The following is an 18,886-nucleotide window of genomic DNA, read 5'->3' as shown; positions in this document are numbered from 1 at the left end:
ACACGTCTTTATTTAATGATTTCAAAATTGCTTTTAGAGTTTAGGACAATGCTAACTAAGAAAGTTTAACTTTAGAAGTGTTCATTTCAATATTTTATTACGTCTATTTATCTTTCCATTTCCACCAACCATGCTTCGTCACCCCAGGACTGAACTTGGAGCGAATTGTATTAAAAATTTTCATAACAGCTTCGAAAAATGCTGATGTTTCATAATTGAACCAGTTATGTTTTCTTGCGGATGATGCCATTTTGACAAAAGTGACAGTGAAAGACGATTTATTTAGGCCTAGCATGACTTACGCCATCATGTATTGATTTTACGTCACGCATTTTCATACATACGCCACTTTTTTTACTTAATACTTACGCATGCAAGTAAAATGGATGTAAGTAAATACTTACGTTATGTGTAAGTATAAAACTACATAAATACTTACGTACCTTAGTGAAACGTGGGCCAGGGCTTTACAGTGGCAATCTTAAAGTACAAAACTTCTATTTTTAATCGGTAACTTGCTTCTGCAGGAGAGTATCTTCTATAACACCCAATAACAAAGGGAGTCACAGGCTTCCTATATTATCTACCGGACCAGTATTTTATGGCTAATAAAGACATATCATATCTTTTTGCATATATTGGATTATTGTATAATTTTTCTTCGCCTAGGTCAGAATTCAGATAGAGAACAATGGATAATAACAAGCCAGCACCAAGTCCAGAAGAACTTAGAGAAAAGAGATTAGCATATTTTGAATCTAAGTTATCACTGCCCGTCAATTCAACTATGCCAGAAAAGCAGTCTGCTAAGAATAGAATAGTAGATAAAGATGTTTTCAATATGAAGGATCCAGATAAAGGGAAACCTAGAACTACAAATTCTCATTTTGAGACTGATAATGCCAGTATTGGGGCAGTTAATGGCTTAGATGATATTGAAGCTGAGTTTTCTAGACAAGATTATCGCATTAATTCTCCATTAAAACAAGTGAAATTGAAAGCTAGAAGGGAATCATTCCAGTCAGACAGTGATTTTTTGACTGATGTTTCTGACAGAATTGAGGAGATTCATGTCGTTCAACCTTTCAATCACGCCAAAAGTGAGCAAAAACTGCCAGAAATCGATTCTAAAGTGCCTAGTTTGAATTTAAGGGATTCTCAAAATTTAGAAGCAGTTTCTGTGTTTAAAAGTGTAGCTGATTTTGAGGATTTAGGGCTATCTACCCATAGACCTTCCTCTCCACCATCTACTATTTCAGTTCTGGACAAACGTCTAACTGCAGAAAATTCAATCTTAGATGCCAGTGATATTAAAAGTTTGTTAGGTGAAGACAAGTATGAAGAATTTTTAAGAAAATCTGTGAAAGACATCAATGCTTTGTATCAAAATAAGACAACAGAAACATCACCTCATTTACTGGAAGGTGTTTCAACTGTTGGTCCTTTTACAGAAACTGAAGTCTCAACTGAAGTTACTGAAAATCACATAGTTCATAACAATTTCAATACTAATCACAGTAAACCAGTGAGCAATAACCAGAGACACTTTCCAGATGATTTGAGTCAAATCTCATCATCTTCAGTCCATAATCAGATTCCTTCAAAGAACATCAATGATCTGGAACGGGAGCATCACAATGGTCAGCCAAGAAATTATGACCAAGTTCTTGTATCCAGAAATGTGACGTTTTCAGCTGATGAAATTTACAGACAGGCATATGGTGGAAGATTTGGTCCAAATCAGACTGACCCCAGAAGAAGTCAACAATACAGTCCAAACTCTGGCTATTATCCACCATCTCCTCCTTACAATGTCTTGAGTCCACGACAGCAGCATTATCCAGGTCCGATGGGAATGCCACCTCCAAATTACCAACATATTCCTCCACCCAATATGATGTACAATTCCCATGGAGAGATGTTCATGTCACCACCATCTCCCCAAAATTCTTACTTTCAACCCTATTATCCACGACAGTCACCACCATCAAGGACCTACATGCACCCTGGCTCACCAGGCACCAGTCCTCCTGATGCTGGAATTTTCAGCTATCCTCCCCCAAACTATCAACAGACTATGTTTAACAATATGAACATGAATAACTGTAACCAGTACAGAATGTTTGTACCCAGACCTCCATCTCAACCTCATGCTCATTCTCCTCCAAGTCAGTCCCAAAATTTTGACAACCATCAGGGACACCCTCAGTACTATCCACACAATCACTACAATAAGTTTGCCAAAAATACCAATATACAGAAAGAAGCCTTATCTAAAAAGAAGTCTGCTGCCAAACCAATGGCAGTCCTTATCAAAGAAGAGATAAAAAAAGATGGAAATGTGAAAGAGACAACTAAGCAAAAAGACACATCTTTAAGACATAAAGAAGCTGTTAGACAGTACCATGAACAGAGGTAAGATTTTTTAATTGTCCCTTTGATTTTTGTTTACAAATTTCGATTTTCTTTTTTCTATCCACCAGCAATTTTTATTTGATGACATCTCACAATCTGATACAATTTTTGGTTGTCTTGGACCATGATAGAGCAATTCATATGTTATGTTCTGTTCTGTGGGAGGCCAAGGCTTTCCTGTCATTAGAGACAAAGCAATGTAGAGGTGCCTTCTTTAACCACTGAGTGTCAGATATCCTGAACTCGAAGTAATATAATATCAACTGCAGAATGGTTTAGCAGGCGTTGGGGTACATATATCACATAAATATAGGCCAGGTAGAGTGGCCATTGTGTTGTTCAGAGTTAAAGTATTCTCAAATTCAGGTAGTTCCAATAAAATTGTCAGAAATTCATGAAAGAATGAGGCACATTGATCGATTTGATTAATGTAAAAACCAAATATTGTAATTTTTTTTTTATTATAGAAGGAATCAACAAGATGATTCTACTGAAGAACAATCAAACAATATTAAAGAAAGTCAGAGCTCATCTTATGCTGCCAGCTCCCTTCACAGATATTTTTCATCATTGGAAAACTTACAACAAAAACCTGAATTACCAAGAAGAAATAGCTTGGATGATTTTCGGGAGTCATCTCCAGAATCTGAAGTAGATAATGACAATTTGACAACAGTTACAGGTGCCTCAGAAGTGACAACTGCAGTTGGCACAGATGTTACTTCTGCTACAGCTATGACAGCTGGTGGTTTGACTGATCACATCGAGAAGTTAGGCATCACAGTCCCTAATCTAAAATTAGGGGATTCAAAGAAAACAGAATCTGCATCAAAATCAGAAAAAAAGGTCATAATCTGCCCAGAATGTTCCGCACCTAACAAGGATTATATGACATGGTGTGGTGATTGTGGAGAGGTGCTAATTGGTGTCCAACCAGTTCTGGCAAAGAAGAAAAAAGCTAGACCAGATAAATCCAAAAAATCCAAAAATGGACTGAGTGTGAAACAAATTAAAGATAATGATGTAAAGAATCAAGGTAGATCTACAGATGTGAAGCAAACAGTGTCTCAAGCAGCCAAAATCAAACCCTCTATCAAACAGTTTAAAGAAAAGGCCAAACAAAAGTTTCAAGTGGATCCCAAAGAAGAGGACTTTTCAGATGAGTCTTCAGGCATTACTGAATCTACAATTTCAGAAGTGAAGGCAAAGTTTGATCCAAAGTTTTATAGAACAGAGAAAGATATCAATGAAATATGTGATGTCATCACTGATCCAGTCATAAGAGGCTACATCAGGACATATTTTAACCAGAAGACCAAATCATCTTTAGATAAAGATAGAGATGCTCATGGTATGGATCAAGACATTACAGATGCTTTTGCTGAGCAAGCTGAGCCAACTACCAGTAAAGATCCACAGGATCAGCCCGATGAAGCAACACCTCCAGAAGAAGTACCAGAGAGCACTGAATTTTCATTGGATTTAAATCTGTCCAATACAACAACTGATATGAAACAGGCTGCAGTAGGCTCACCTAAACCAAAAGGAAGACCTTTTGGAAAGAAGAAAGATCATGTAGAAATTGATATTGAGGTGTTTGGAATTGAAGAAAGCAGGGAAGTGAAGTCTACCAACTCTTCTGTGTCTGTTGTACCATCTTTGAATCTGGCATCTAGCAGTAGCAGTGAAGAGGAAGATGAAGCTAAGGAGCTCAACAGGCAGATGATGGTAGATTCCTCAGTAGAATCAGATGTGTTTCAGGCTGTCATGGAAGCAAAAAAATCTGCCAATGGTCCAGTTCAGATTCAACCAACCAAGAAAGATTCATTTTTGGCACAAATTTTAGGACCAAAAACACCAAAAAAGGCAACAACCAACAAACTGTCACCTAAACAGAATAAGAAAGTGGTTCAAAGCAAAGTGGCTCAGTCCATGAACAGTGTGCCTTTTGAGAGGAAGTGGGAGAAATCAAACTTGGCCTGGTCTGCTATTCAACCCAGAGAGATGAATCTTAAGTCTAGTGTTAGCATGCCCAAGGCTAAACTTGGATTCCCAAATAAGAAAGGTGTGTCGGTGTATTGTCTAGAAAATTTTGGATCTGCAGAGAATATGGCTATGAAATCTACTGATAGTTCAAGAAAACAGAGACCTGCTAGTGCTGATTTGTATAGACGGTACGTACTAGTACTTTATTCCTAACTTTTTTTGAAAATCAGTCGTTTTGGAATACCCTGCCTTGCACGAGATATCTTTCACAGTATTCAGTGGTTTTCAAATTCAATAAAGCTTGCCTTGGTGTTTGTAAAGAACAAACTATAGATTAAGATATAGTCTTTAATGTGATTTACATTTCATCCATTTTTTACAGGAAGGTCCAGCAACAAAGACCAATAAGTGCTCAACCTAAACCAACCACAACTGCATACTCAAGACCAAGCAGTAGCATGAGACCAAGTAGCTCCCATGCTCGTCCAACTAGTGCCCAGCTTAGAGCATCAACCAATAAGAAATCTTTTACATCATCACCAGTACCTCTGTCATTGGATGATTTAGAAAATTTTGATGAAGATGATGATGATGTTGAAATGCTAGATGTTGGTCCACCACTGGTAGATAATGATGATGAGGTTAATATGCCTCATATTGTGGAACATAGATTGCCTGCTGAACTACCAATAAAACAGCCTGTTGTGAATTTGGGTAAGTATAGCTTCTTGTAGTAAAGGGAGGCAGTTCTTAAACTTCTAGTACTATCTAAATTAAGTTCTCTTGCAATTAAATAAAAATTAAACATGGGTGTTTACAGAAGACTGTCGGTAGACCTTATTCTTCATTTTGGACCAATCGAATGTGAGGCTCATAAGATAACGCAATAATCTCTTGAAAAGATGTTGTCTTCATATCAGTCTATATTCTGATGTTGTAAAATATGATCAGTTAAGTTTACTGATACATTACAATTTAAAAAAGCTGAAATGGTATAATATAACGTTTACTGATACATTACAATTTAAAAAAGCTGAAATTGGACATGTATAATATTATGTTTACTGACACATTACAATTTAAAAAAGCTGAAATTGGACATGTATAATATTATGTTTACTGACACATTACAATTTAAAAAAGCTGAAATTGGACATGTATAATATTATGTTTACTGATACATACATATTTTAATTTATTTCATGTGATACAAGTTTTGATATTATTGATTTGATTTGATTATGATATTAATTAAATTTAATTTTGAACTTAATTAAGTTTAATTTTGGAATTAAATTAAACATGATATTGAAATTATTAACATATAATTTTGGACTTGATTAAATATAATATTGGACTTGATTAAATATAATTTTGGACTTGATGAAATATATATTGGATTTGATTAAATATGGTATTGGAATTTATTGAATGTAATATTGGACTTGATGAAATATAATTTTTGACTTGATTAAATATGATATTGGATTTGATTAAATCTAATATTGGTCTTGAATAAATATGATATTGGAATTTATTAAATGTAATATTGGACTTGATTAAATATAATTTTTGACTTGATTAAGTATGATTTTGGACTTGATTAAAAATGATTTTGGACTTGATAGAATATGATTACTTCTATTTATTTATTTATTTATTTTCAGTACCTGAGACATCATTATCAGCTTATAATAAATACCATGAATTGGTGAGTGAGTCTACTTTCACTTTCAGTACTGTTACTTTGATTTCTTAGAAATGAACCATTGTACCTTGACACTATGTAGATTAAGTACAGGTCAAATAACATGTTTCAGTATTTTAAAATCCATTATCTACTGTCACTAAACAAACTCTGCAAGCCTAACTGTATCTTTTTGAAGTTTTCATTGATCGATAGGTACACCTCTGAGATATTTTTCTATGAAAGTAAAAAGAGCTTTCCATGAAAATGTAAGTAAAGATAACAAAAGATATTAGTATGACTCAATTTGATAATCAGTTTAGAGTTTAAATCTATACTGTACAAATTTACACTGCACAATGTTTATGTTGCTGTTTATGTTTGATTATATAAAATCTTACATGGTTAGTTTTTTTCTCACTGGAATAGGGTTTGTTTATTCATTTTCTTAGAGTTTAGTTTCTTTTTTAACTTGACTGTGTGCCTGTGAGACACTTTACATCCTATATTGTACAATATAAGAAAGAAGAGTGAAACTTGAATCTGTCAGTAAAAAACTGTGAAAATAAGACTGATGGAAATAGTGCCAGAACGAGTGGGGTTAGGTCAAAATGATTTGCACCACAAACTGTATCCCCACTTTATTTTAAACAAATTTAGAAATATGATTTGTATTTGTTTTTGCCCCAAAATATGTGTCTTGATGCAACAAATCAATTTAATTTTTCAGAATTTTCTTGGGAGAATCTTAAATGTGCAGCTTGGAACAAAACGTCTCCACATAGTTGCAGCATTTTGAATTGTACCCCCATTTAGTCAATTTGCCCATATTTGTACCCCAAGTTTGTACTGGTAGTAACTAAAGTTTACTAACATTAAAAAAAAAAGAACTTTATGACCTTTAGTTTAGACTTGTGTCGGTAGAAGAAACATCCTGCAGTTGCTAATAACTTTCAAAACAAAAATCGAATGTAGGGTGTCCACATAAATGCAAAATCAGAATATGACACAATTTCCTTAATCATTCCAAATCAGACAAAATTTCCAGACAATCCATAATTTGATATCACACACAAATGAAATTAAAAAGTCAGTTCTCATCAAATTACATTGAGCTCAGAGTATTATTTCCATTCTGATAACTGGAACACGCTACATTCGATTTTTGTAAAAGTTATTTGTATTGATAACTGGTATGAAACTCTATCTGCTAAAAGAAATATATATATTCCATTATATCTTTCATTAATTGTAGCAATTTATTTTGGGCCTTTTGCAGACACCAAGAATTCAAGTGGGTGATTTTTCACCGTGGGTGTGTATGCCAGATGAAATATGGCTTCATATATTCTCCTACCTTAGTCATATTGATCTGAAGAATTGTGGTAAAGTTTGTCGACAATTTCATAGAGTGGCTTTAGATGAAATTTTATGTAAGTATCAAATTTCATGTTTATACGCCCAAATGAAATGGAGGGTGTATTTAGGTGTCAATCCGTTTGTCCATTTGTCTGTCCGTCCACAATTGCTCGTAAACACTCCAGAAGGCACAATTCTTGACAGATTTTGACAAAACTCAGTGTGAGTGTTTGTATTCACCTAAGGATGAACCTAATTGAAGATAAGAAAAACCAAAAATACTAAGTCTGAGTTATTGCCCTGGTTCAATTTTTAGCTTGTAAATACTTTAGAAGGCACAATTCTTGACAGATTTTGAGAGAAATTAGTGTGAGTGTTTGTAATCTTGTAAGAATAAATACTATTGAAAATCAGAAAAAATTGAAAAATATTTAGTATGAATATTACCCTTGTTCTTGATAATAGGTTCAATATTTAGCTCATAAACACTCTACAAGGCACAATTCTTGATGGATTTTGATGAAACTTGGCATGAGTATTTAATATGAGTTAAGGACCTTGGAAAAGCGTTTAATATTTAGCTAGTAAAAACTCTAGAAGGAACAATTCTGAATGGATTTTGACGAGATTTGGTGAAATTGTTTATTATTACCCAAGGATGAACTCTATTAAAAATAAAAAAAAAATTTTATATGTGTTATTGAATTCGCTCTTGAAAACACTTTCAATCTTAAACACTAAAAGGCAAGATTCTTGCCAGATTTTGACACAACTTTGTAAATTTGTATATTATCACCTCAAAAAGTTTAAATGAATTGTATGACTGAAGGTTGAATATTTCATAGTGGTGATTGTAATTGTACTGTCATATATTTTTATTTAAAATCAAACTGATTTCCATAAAACTTGGCTAAAGTTTCCTGTTCACCAACCCCATGACAACATGAGCGCATAGGCAAAGACTAGATTGAATGCCATCAAAACTAACACTTGAAATATTGTGATAGTTATTAATACTACAATTATTTTACTCTAGGGAAATGTATAGCAGTAAAGAAACAACATGCCATAACAGATGAATGGTTAGATCAAATTTCTAAAAGACATCCCATATCTCTGGCTTTAATACAATGTCATGGTGATTTAATAACTAGTAATGGTTTAAAACAGATGTTTAAACAATGTTCACATACATTAAGGGTGAGTAAATACAATGTCATGGTGATTTAATAACTAGTAATGGATTAAAACAGATGTTTAAACAATGTCCACATACATTAATTGTGAGTAAATACAATCTCTGGCTTTAATACAATGTCATGGTGATTTAATAACTTGTAATGGTTTAAAACAGATGTTTAAATAATGTTCACATACATTAAGGGTGAGTTAATACAATGCCATGGTGATTTGATATTTAGTAATCGTTCACATACATTAAGGGTGAGTAAATACATAGCCACGGTGATTTGATAACTATTATTAGTGTATATACACTAAGGGTGAGTAAATACAATGTCATGGTGATTTAATAACTAGTAATGGTGTATATACATTAAGGGTGAGTAAATACAATGCCTTGGGGATTTGATAACTAGTATAAGTGTATATACATTAAGGGTGAGTAAATACAATGTCATGGTGATTTAATAACTAGTAATGGTGTATATACATTAAGGGTGAGTAAATACAATGCCTTGGGGATTTGATAACTAGTATTAGTGTATATACACTAAGGGTGAGTAAATACAATGTCATGGTGGTTTAGTAACTAGTAATGGTGTATATACATTAAGGGTGAGTAAATACAATGTCATGGTGATTTGATAACTATTATTAGTGTATATACACTAAGGGTGAGTAAATACAATGTCATGGTGATTAAATAACTAGTAATGGTGTATATACATTAAGGGTGAGTAAATACAATGTAATGGTGTATATACATTAAGTATGAGTGAATACAATGCCATGGTGATTTAATAGTTAATAATCGTTCACATGCATTAAGGGTGAGTAGATACATAGCCATGGTGATTTGATAACTAGTATTAGTGTATATACACTAAGGGTGAGTAAATACAATGTCAAGGTGATTTAATATCTAGTAATGGTGTATATACATTAAGGGTGAGTAAATACAATGTAATGGTGTATATACATTAAGGGTGAGTAAATACATATCCATGGTGATTTGATAACTAGTAATGGTGTATATACATTAAGGCTGAGTAAATACAATGCCATGGTGATTTGATAACTAGTAATGTTATGATGACACTGTCCAATTGAAAAATTTTGGCTGAAATCTTTTGTCGAAGTGATCAGATATTATTATTTTGAAGCTTATGATTTAATTTAGTTGAAGGTGCAATTCCACATTCCATATTTACTATGACTTAGTATAAGTTGTTGTGTGTTTTAGGAACTAAATTTTTCCCGGTGTAGTCGAGGGAGTCTAACTGGTGATAGTTTATTATTACATGCAGCTGAAACCTGTTATAATTTAACTCATATTGATGCTAGTTGGTGTCACGTGACAGATACAGGGCTATCAGCTATAGCACAAAGTTCTCATAGGTAAGTTTTAATTTATCACCAAGCAAAGTTATTATTTGCTTGGTGACAGTTGATTAAATATGTGGCATTTTGTCATGTCATGTGATAGTTACTATGAGAAAATATGGACCATGTGTGGGTTGGCATTCTCAAGAACCTTGATAAATCACATGTCTTCATTACCAGTACCAGTTAGTACATAGAGGCTTCAAGGCAACAAATTGTTATCCTTTTAAATGATGGTACTGGAAGTACAGTGTTGAAAACTCTTATTCCCTTGTGTTGATTACCATTTATTTCCAATTCTATGTTTCTTTAAGCAGTTCAGGTGCTTCATTGTAGCTTTACAAATTTCTTTCCATAGTGCAATATGTCAAAAGGTTGCCCTTCAATTAAATAACCATAGTGTAATTATGGAAAAACCTTTCCTCAGATGTTAGCCAATAACCAGATTAGACAGTATCCACATAATATGAGAGTTTGTCTTCCTTGTAAGATATAGATGTATATATTCTTCTTGTTTTATAATTTTTTGCTAGTATTTTGGTAATTCTAAAGTATGTTGTACTGTTTATTTGATAGGTTAGAAAGTGTATGTTTAAATGGTTGTCAGGTAATATCTGATGTTGGACTAGAAAATCTCATTAGAAAACATGGATCAAGGTTAATATTGTACATAATATTTTAAACTTTTTAAAGGATTACTCCATCAACTTGTTTTATATGGGAAAGGTCCATGTAACCTTAATGAATGTGGAACAAGCTTGTAGATGTTGTAGACCTTGTACAAAAAAAGTTTCTGATCCAAATTTATTTAGCTTTTTTATTTGACCACCATGATCATTTTAGAAACTATTATCACATAGTTTCTGTTAAGTTGATACTCTCACTTAAAGTATGAACATGCTTTATTCCCAAGCTTTTTTACATCATAATCCAAAAGAAGGTTAAAAAGGGTGAAAAAAGACTGTTTTTGACAGTGTTGAAAGTAAAAAATATTTTGAAATATTCACTAAGGATTACTCCAACAAAAAACCCTAAAATGACCAAAAGTGTTCAATGGAAAAAAGAGGCATCCTACAGCTCTTGCTTATTTTCAATTCGTTTTAAAGTGACTTATATCAAGCAAATATATCTGCACATTTCAATCCAATTCAAAACATAACACTAAGAGTTCATTTTATGATTTGGATAAATTAAATAGAAATTGAAAAAAAAAAACAAGACTAACTTATTCTGTTCATTACAACTTACATTACATAGAATTAAAAAAATATTCTCATGTTTATGATTGGAAATGGATGTTCAAAATATCTTTAACAGTCAGCTATATATATAACTAAATATTGTTTATTTATTGTTCTTATAGTTTACGAGTATTAGAGATGTTTGGATGTTTTAATATTAATCAAAGAGGATTAAGATTTCTAGCCAATAACTGTACTAATTTATATACTCTCAACCTAGGACAGTGTTATAAGGTAAAGCTTACAGTTTTTATCAAACACGATTAGCGATATTTTTTGACAAGGTTTTAGGCAATGTAACTAAATATATGTATGATTGCATGAAACAGTTTAGCTTCCATCATAGCATCAAGTTTGAATATGTGTGGATGTAAGTTTCTTTTGCAAAATCTTTGTCTTAATATACTGGAAAAGAAAGGCCTTTGGTTTGATTGCTTAAGATATTATGATTTCATTTGTTTGGTTTCTAAAAGTGGTAATGGTAAGCATGAAAATCAATGGTTTAGAATTATTCTCAAAAAAGCTACTCATTTTATTTCAGCTAACTGATTCCTGTATGACCCAGATATCAGCAAATTTAGGTCGAATGGAGAATTTAGATTTACGTGGTTGTAAACAGGTATGATAATTTGACTTTCTAAAATTTCAATGAGACACTCTTAATTTTGGTTTTATGTTTAAAGGGACACATTCACCACATGTGAGATCAATAGTACCTCAATAGTACTTCAGCCGTCTTATCCATGGGTATCCATAATAAGCTATGTTTGAAAGTTACTATGGTGACGTATCTTTACCTTTATTTTGAAGAGTTGTTAAGTTCATAATTGAATTTTTGTAATAACTTTTGCTGATATATAATGCTAGTACTTCTGAAGAGCACTTACATATATCCAAATCCTAAATGACTACCCTGATTGTTGCCTTTTAAACAATTGAGAGTTTACATCCATTGTTCATTTCAAAACAATATTATAGACAAGGAAATTTCTAACTCTATTCTCATGTATTGTAGATTCGTGATGCCTGTATAAGAAAGATTGTTAGGAATTGTCCCAGATTAAAATCATTAGTATTAGCTAATTGTCCTAATATATCTGATAATGCTATGGTAGAGGTGGCAACTTATTCTATGGATATCAGGTACAGTGTATATTTTTAAAGTTCATGATATATGGAATAGTCATCTTATTTACTCAAGAAAATAGAAGTGCTATGTACTGAGGTACGTCAGTGAAAGTCGGGCTTTGAAAGTGCAAAATCTTACTGCGATGAAACACTATTCTTAAATATTTGTTATACTGATAAATCTCCTTTCCAAATATCCATATCACTTTTCAGATTTAATATTGGATGTCTTGTTCTAGTATTAGAAATACAACTAATGTGAATTATATTTTGGTTGTTGTAAGAATATTGATGTGTGTGGTTGTAGAAATATAACAGATTATAGAATAAGAAATATAACTAATATAAATTATATTTTGGTTGTTGTAGGAATATTGATGTGTGTGGTTGTAGAAATATAACAGATTATAGAATAAGAAATATAACTAATATAAATTATATTTTGGTTGTTGTAGGAATATTGCTGTGTGTGGTTTTAGAAATATAACAGATTATAGTATAAGAAATACAACTAATGTGAATTATATTTTGGTTGTTGTAAGAGTATTGATGTGTGTGGTTGTAGAAATATAACAGATTATAGCATAAGAAATACAACTAATGTGAATTATATTTTGGTTGTTGTAAGAATATTGATGTGTGTGGTTGTAGAAATAAAACAGATTATAGCATAAGAAATATAACTAATATGAATGATTTTTTAGTTGTTGTAGGAATATTGATGTGTTTGGTTGTAGAAATATAACAGATTATAGTATAAGAAATATAACTAATATGAACTATATTTTGGTTGTTGTAGGAGTATTGATGTGTGTTGTTGTAGAAATATAACTGATTATAGTATAAGAAATATAACTAATATGAACTATATTTTTGTTGTAAGAATATTGATGTGTGTGGTTGTAGAAACATAACAGATAATAGTATAAGAAATATAACTAATATGAACTATATTTTGGTTGTTGTAGGAGTATTGATGTGTGTGGTTGTAGAAATATAACAGATTATAGTAAAACAGATTATAGTATAAGAAATATAACTAATATGAATTATATTTTGGTTGTTGTAGGAATATTGATGTATGTGGTTGTAGAAATATAACAGATTATAGAATAAGAAATATAACTAATATAAATTATATTTTGGTTGTTGTAGGAATATTGATGTATGTGGTTGTAGAAATATAACAGATTATAGTATAAGAAATATAACTAATATGAATTATATTTTGGTTGTTGTAGGAATATTGATGTATGTGGTTGTAGAAATATAACAGATTATAGTAAAACAGATTATAGTATAAGAAATATAACTAATATGAATTATATTTTGGTTGTTGTAAGAGTATTGATGTGTGTGGTTGTAGAAATATAACTGATTATAGTATAAGAAATATAACTAATATGAATTATATTTTGATTGTTGTAGGAATATTGATGTGTGTGGATGTAGAAATATAACTGATTATAGTATAAGAAATATAACTAATAATTGTCAGAGATTGACATCATTAGATATCAGCTCTACTGGCTGTACAAGTAGAAGGTATGTAATCGCTTTTAGGATTTCAATGGAAACCTTGAGTTTATGTCATTAGACATTAATTTATAATCATTAGATGGTATTTCTTGATTTTAGTATTTTAGTCAACTCCAAATCAAATGCTTCAAGGGTTAATAAACATGCATCTATGTGCTATAGGCTGTGCCTTTTGAAGATCCCTCAACAGTTTGGAATCAAAAAGAGTAGGCTTGACACAATTTACCATGTATACGATACTTCTTTTGCTTCATTAGCCCTTTAAAGCAACAGACAAATCAAAATTGAAATCTACAAATTTATATAGCTTTGAGTATGCCTCTGGGGATAATTCCACAATATTTGATGCACATGAAGATATATGATTTACAGTAGACGTATTTGCCTGTATATCATTCGAAATATGAAATATTAATATATAACTTGAATGATATTGTTACTCAGAGTTTTACACTTTGCCACAATAATAACATTGAATTGTGTTTATCTATATGTGTTAATGTTGATATATGTTTTTTATTTCGGTATGTTTTAGTGTTAATATGTTAGCTAACTATGGTAATAGATGTTTAGAAACAGTCAAATTAAACTTTCTAACTGATATTACAGACACTAGTCTTATTAAATTAGTCAAACATTGTTCTAAGTAAGTAATATGTATATTATTTATTGTTATTATTTGTTGTGGGAAACTGATGCAGACATGGTCTTTCTAGGTTAGCAGAATGATAGTTTAGGTTTCAATGTTTGAAGAAATCTGCAGCATAGTAGGAAGATGTCTATCCAAGATATCATACACCTTACTATGAATTGTTGTGTGGTAATGCCAGTACATTTTTTTTCATACCATTACTGGGATCCAAATCTTTAATTTGGTCACATGTGTTTGATTTTTTACTTAGAGATCTGAGCAGTGTGTCCTTGATTTTTGCACCTCAAGATTATTTTCAACATTTTTAGTATAAACTGTTGAAGTGTTAACATAAGACATGCATAACATGCTGCCGGTATTAGCTATTTAATAAATGGGGAAGAAGTCTGTCTAGAAGATGTCTTAAAGAAAATGTCTGTTCACACTTGCAAACATTTTACTCCTATGATGATGCTCTTAGAGTTGCAACCCTTTCCACATGAAATGATATTTGGTATATTTCAGGTTGAAAACATTACATCTTTATGGTTGCTCTAGTGTCCGTAATATACACCAATTGATAGCAATTAACCCAAAATTGGATGTTGAAAGTTAGTCAAGCCTTCAGGTCAGTTGAAATATTCAAGGTATACAGCTAACCAAAAACGTCATCAATGACCAGTATTTAGACTTTCAAGATGGGTTTCTTGCTCTTTTGACAGACCCTCTTTTGACAGACCCTCATTAGGTTTAGACAGAAAAGAATGGTGTGGTGGACTGGTGGTGGTTTATATCGTGTGTTCACCTTGTGACTGAATTTCCAACCAATCTCTTGATTCCGTTTGTGAACTGGTTTTTGGTATCTGCTATAGCTATTGGTTGAAAGTGCATTTGAGTTTGAAACTGCCTACAGCGTCTGTTCGGCCAGGTATCTTTATTTTGGGAAAAAAATCATGTAGAATTAATGCATATGGATAGAGTTATTTCCCTTGGCAGGGCAAGTAAATTGGTGTCAGTCGAATTCATGGGATGCTTATGCTTTATTCATATCTCATAGAAAATAGTTTTATTAAATACACTTTATGATCTGCAAGGTATTGTACAAGGTACATCTGCATAGAGTTATGGCCCTTGTCAAGGTTAGTAACTTATTACAACAGATTTGTTGACTTAACCCTTTTAACACAAAGACCGCTCTATCAAGTGACATCACATAATCTTATTGTCATGTACTTTAAGTTATATAACTTGAATTTAGGCTATATGAAGTTTTATTTTGTTATATTCGGTGTTCAATGGGTTAAACTGCCATAGTCCTTGCCAGGGAACAGCTATATGTCAATTAGATAGGCTACTACATGACGCAAGGATTTTTACATATGATTTTTGCCTTTTTTATGATTAAAGATATAAGTTGTGCCAAATTTGGTGCAAATTGGATTAAAGTTGAATGTGGTAAATGTTTTATAATGTGTAGTCTAGAGAAAGTTGAATATACAGAGCTATTTTACATCTGTGATAATTTTTCTATTCAATTCTTACTTGATAATCTAGTATTCCACATCTTTATGGAACCAGTATAACTGATGTCTGGTTAATCTTTACTACTTTGAAGAATTTATTTGCTATTATCAATATAAGTGCAAATCATTGCTGTGAAATCGAGTGATAAATCGCTCCTTATACATTTTATGAATTTGAATTAAAAAAAAAAAATTATGTTGTATGATCATAATGAAGAAGAAAAAATCTGGTGAAAAAATTTGTTTAGGGTAATATGCTGTTTTACAGGAGCAATTTATCATTCAACTTACTGCAGTGTGACTTGCACTAGCATTTTTGATGCAGTTTTTTTGATGGGTTCTTTGCTATTTTCATTTGATGCAAAAAGTGTACATCCAAGATTGCTCTAAACATATTACCAAAGGTAGTTTAAGTACAAAAATGACTTGTTTTACCTCCATATTGCCTGCTCTTTTTATATTTACCTCTTGAGGTTCATGTACATCTTAGTTGACCATACCAAGAAAATTGATACAACCAAGGCTATGTATGGACTTTGCTTTCAATGTTTTAAAGCTCTCTGTTATTTTTTTTCCTTCATACAAACTATGTTTCTATTTATTTACATTAAACTGAGAATCAGTATTGTTTTGTTACAAATAGTTTTATTTGTGATCTGCTATTTGATCATTATAACTTTGATTTGTTTTTATAAGATTCTTGTTAAAATGGGATATTTTCATGCATGCACCTTTTGAGTTCATATTATGCCAAACCTCCAATTTGGAGTCAAATTCTGCATTTCCTTCGCAAGTTTAGTTCTAAAAATTGTCACTAATCAAAAGCAATATTGGATTTTTTATATAAAATTTATGATGTCATTACTCTTGTGGTTCAATGAATTCTTAAGAAACTTTCAGAAAGTAAAATTTCATTTGATTCCTTTTATTTTGATAATTTAAAAACAAGTCTAAATTGCTGCCAGATAAAGAATATCACTGAAAATCACCTTTTTTTAAAATAAATTGATATGCATAAGAGGAAAGATTTTGTATCGTGAAGTTTGAAAGATTTTGTATAGGGTATTATTTGAATTAAAGGTCAATGAATTGTTCTTGTAAGAATTATCTAATGGTGGGAAATCATGACATACTATAGAATATAAATTATTTTCTTGTTGTTTTTTTGTTAAAAAGCTTCAGATATTATTTTATTAATTGTTATTCCTTCTTTGAAATAATAAAATTATTGCAAACCTGACTTTGCCTTTTTTGTAGAAATTTTCGAATTTCAACCAAGATTTGATTTGAAATGTGTCAACAATTTTATAAGCTTTAATTTTGAGACCAAAAATTGGTTGAGCTCCACAAGATTAATTGGTATTTGGCAAAGGCACAAGCAAACCTGAAATCCAAATAACATATTGGTGAAATATTGGTAGCATCTAATGAACTTTTAACATGAAGAAGTATATCAATCAGGATTAATTAAGTATTTCATTATGAATCATATACATGTCAGGTTTGATATTTTTACCAATGTCAGTTATCTTATTGTGATTTTTCATCAAGAATTTGGTCTGATCGTTTAACTTGCCATAATCCAGCTATAGGGATTAATTTTAAGATGTTCACTTCACTGTGTAATCATACTCAAAATGTAATGAAACTTTATAGGTAGAGAAATATTAGTGTGTTGAGAAAATTTATCTAAGGTAAAGTCAATACAAAACCTTATTTCATTCCCTTACTTTCCTACCATGACTGTCAGAAATCGTTATGGTGTGATGTGTAACGAAAAAGCGCATTTTCTTAACTCATCATTGCAGAAGTTCCACAACAGTAGGTTTTTCAGCGAGATTTCTCATTTGCCACAGAGTTAACTAAAACGTAATCAACTAAATACCAATTCCCCATTATGAGGGGTGGGGGTGGGTGTGTGTGATGGGGTACCAAAATGAAAAAAAAAATGAGAAAAAAAAGAAAGAAAAATAAAGTCCTTTGAAATTTTTCCTAAGTTTTATTCACATTGTCTTATTCTACAGTCAGTGGTTTTGTACAAACATGTTTAAACCATTACCATTTTGGTTTAGAGACTAAAATCTATCAAATTTTATTTAGACTTTGGAAAGATTTGTGAATGCCTCCCATGGATACCCGAATACTCTTTCATGTGGCATATAATTCCTGCCATAAAGACATCAAAAGGAGGCAAAGCAAAAAATAAAATTGACGAAACATTTGCTACGGTTCAGATGTAACTTATTAGGGGTGAACATTTGTACATCCCTGCCAGATCCGGAATCCCCTTGAGTTTGTGATAAGAGACAAAACATAGACTGGTTAATACTACTCCTACCAAGCCCAGAAGAAAGGAGTAGGCAAAGTGGTTAGGACAGTTAGAGGAACGCAATCTGTCACACCAATAAAGACGCGATGAAAGTCAAACTAAATGATTATCAAGATGGATCAATGAATGCAATACAGTCTCAAAGCATTCTAAAAACTCCTAGCCTATTATATAACGTGGCGTTTGTAAGAAAACATGGCGAGGGGGCCCAACAGGGGCAACACAATTTTTATAAGGGGGCCAAGGCAATTCTTTCGAATACTTTTCTCTAACACTGACCACTTTCTCATCTGTCAATTTGATCCATTATGCCTTTCTGTGTCCCATACCACGCTATTTCTTTAGAAACAAAAGCTTTAATAATGCTCATAGTTTCAATTCCAGTACCCTGCTACAATTGACGTAATAAGGATTGTGCGCTTTAGAAGATCTACAATCTTTCACAAAACTATTGACCAAAAAACCTATATGACCTATGCATAC

General features: G+C 31.9%; 1 protein-coding gene across 1 annotated transcript; it reads left to right on the top strand.

Moving 5' to 3' along the window:
- Positions 1-691: 691 nt before the first annotated feature.
- LOTGIDRAFT_168574 (hypothetical protein) lies at positions 692-15,167 on the top strand (the record flags this gene model as incomplete). The annotated part of the gene is made up of 16 exons (XM_009066445.1): positions 692-2,415; positions 2,883-4,589; positions 4,784-5,115; positions 6,069-6,112; positions 7,344-7,521; positions 8,484-8,647; positions 9,873-10,027; positions 11,376-11,487; positions 11,795-11,872; positions 12,269-12,396; positions 12,837-12,932; positions 13,350-13,460; positions 13,537-13,632; positions 13,810-13,926; positions 14,456-14,566; positions 15,077-15,167. 16 exons carry the CDS (start codon positions 692-694, stop codon positions 15,165-15,167), a joined length of 5,244 nt encoding a protein of 1,747 aa, XP_009064693.1.
- Between the last annotated feature and the right edge of the window lie 3,719 nt (positions 15,168-18,886).

This window comes from Lottia gigantea (assembly GCF_000327385.1).
Source record: "Lottia gigantea unplaced genomic scaffold LOTGIsca_76, whole genome shotgun sequence".
In the NCBI taxonomy this organism is placed as follows: Eukaryota; Metazoa; Mollusca; class Gastropoda; family Lottiidae; genus Lottia; species Lottia gigantea.
The sequence above is the reverse complement of the archived record's forward strand: the minus strand, read 5'-3'. Positions and strand labels throughout refer to the sequence as shown.